General features: G+C 52.3%; 1 protein-coding gene across 1 annotated transcript in view; it reads right to left on the bottom strand.

The window, feature by feature from the left end:
- Positions 1-78: 78 nt before the first annotated feature.
- cables2a (Cdk5 and Abl enzyme substrate 2a) overlaps positions 79-681 on the bottom strand; it is a 13,206-nt gene continuing 12,603 nt past the window's right edge. The window contains exon 9 of the mRNA XM_037683920.1: positions 79-219. Coding sequence (XP_037539848.1) covers positions 79-219 — 141 coding nt within the window. The remainder of the gene's footprint in view (positions 220-681) is intronic.

The following is a 681-nucleotide window of genomic DNA, read 5'->3' as shown; positions in this document are numbered from 1 at the left end:
GGACCAGTCCCCGTCAGGTCTGACCCTGCTGGACCAGTCCCCGTCAGTCTGACCCTGCTGGACCAGTCCCCGTCAGGTCTAACCCTGCTGGACCAGTCTGCGGTAGTGTGGCATGACCTTGCTCTCGGGGAGGTACAGTCCCATCTCCAGGGCAAACAGCACAGAAACCTCCAGAGGGACCAGCTCCCGTCGGTTTATCCGAAAACGCTCCTCCAGTTTCTGAGAAGACAAAAAAAGGTGAAGCTGCAGAGATTCAGACTGAGAGCAACAACACATTCATCCACAAACTGTCTGCTGTCACCATGGCAACAAGAAACAGAAGAACTGCTCATGTTTCTCCATTTCAAACAGTACTTGAACTATGCTGCTGTCACCATGGCAACTACAGGTGCCACCAAGACTGTCTGCGGTCACTATGGAAACTACAGGTTCCAGTGTCTGCCGTCTCTATGGAAACTGTAGGTTCCACTGTCTGCTGTCAACATGGTAACTACAGGTGCCACCAAGACTGTCTGCTGTCACCATGGTAACTACAGGTGCCACCAAGACTGTCTGCTGTCACCATGGTAACTACAGGTGCCACTGTCTGCTGTTACCTTGGTAACTACTGGTGCCACCAAGACATCTGCTGTCACCATGGTAACTACAGGTGCCACTATCTGCTGTCGCCATGGTAACTAC

This window comes from Nematolebias whitei, chromosome 11, assembly GCF_014905685.2.
Source record: "Nematolebias whitei isolate Nwh7 chromosome 11, NemWhi1, whole genome shotgun sequence".
Taxonomy (NCBI): Eukaryota; Metazoa; Chordata; class Actinopteri; order Cyprinodontiformes; family Rivulidae; genus Nematolebias; species Nematolebias whitei.
The sequence above is the reverse complement of the archived record's forward strand: the minus strand, read 5'-3'. Positions and strand labels throughout refer to the sequence as shown.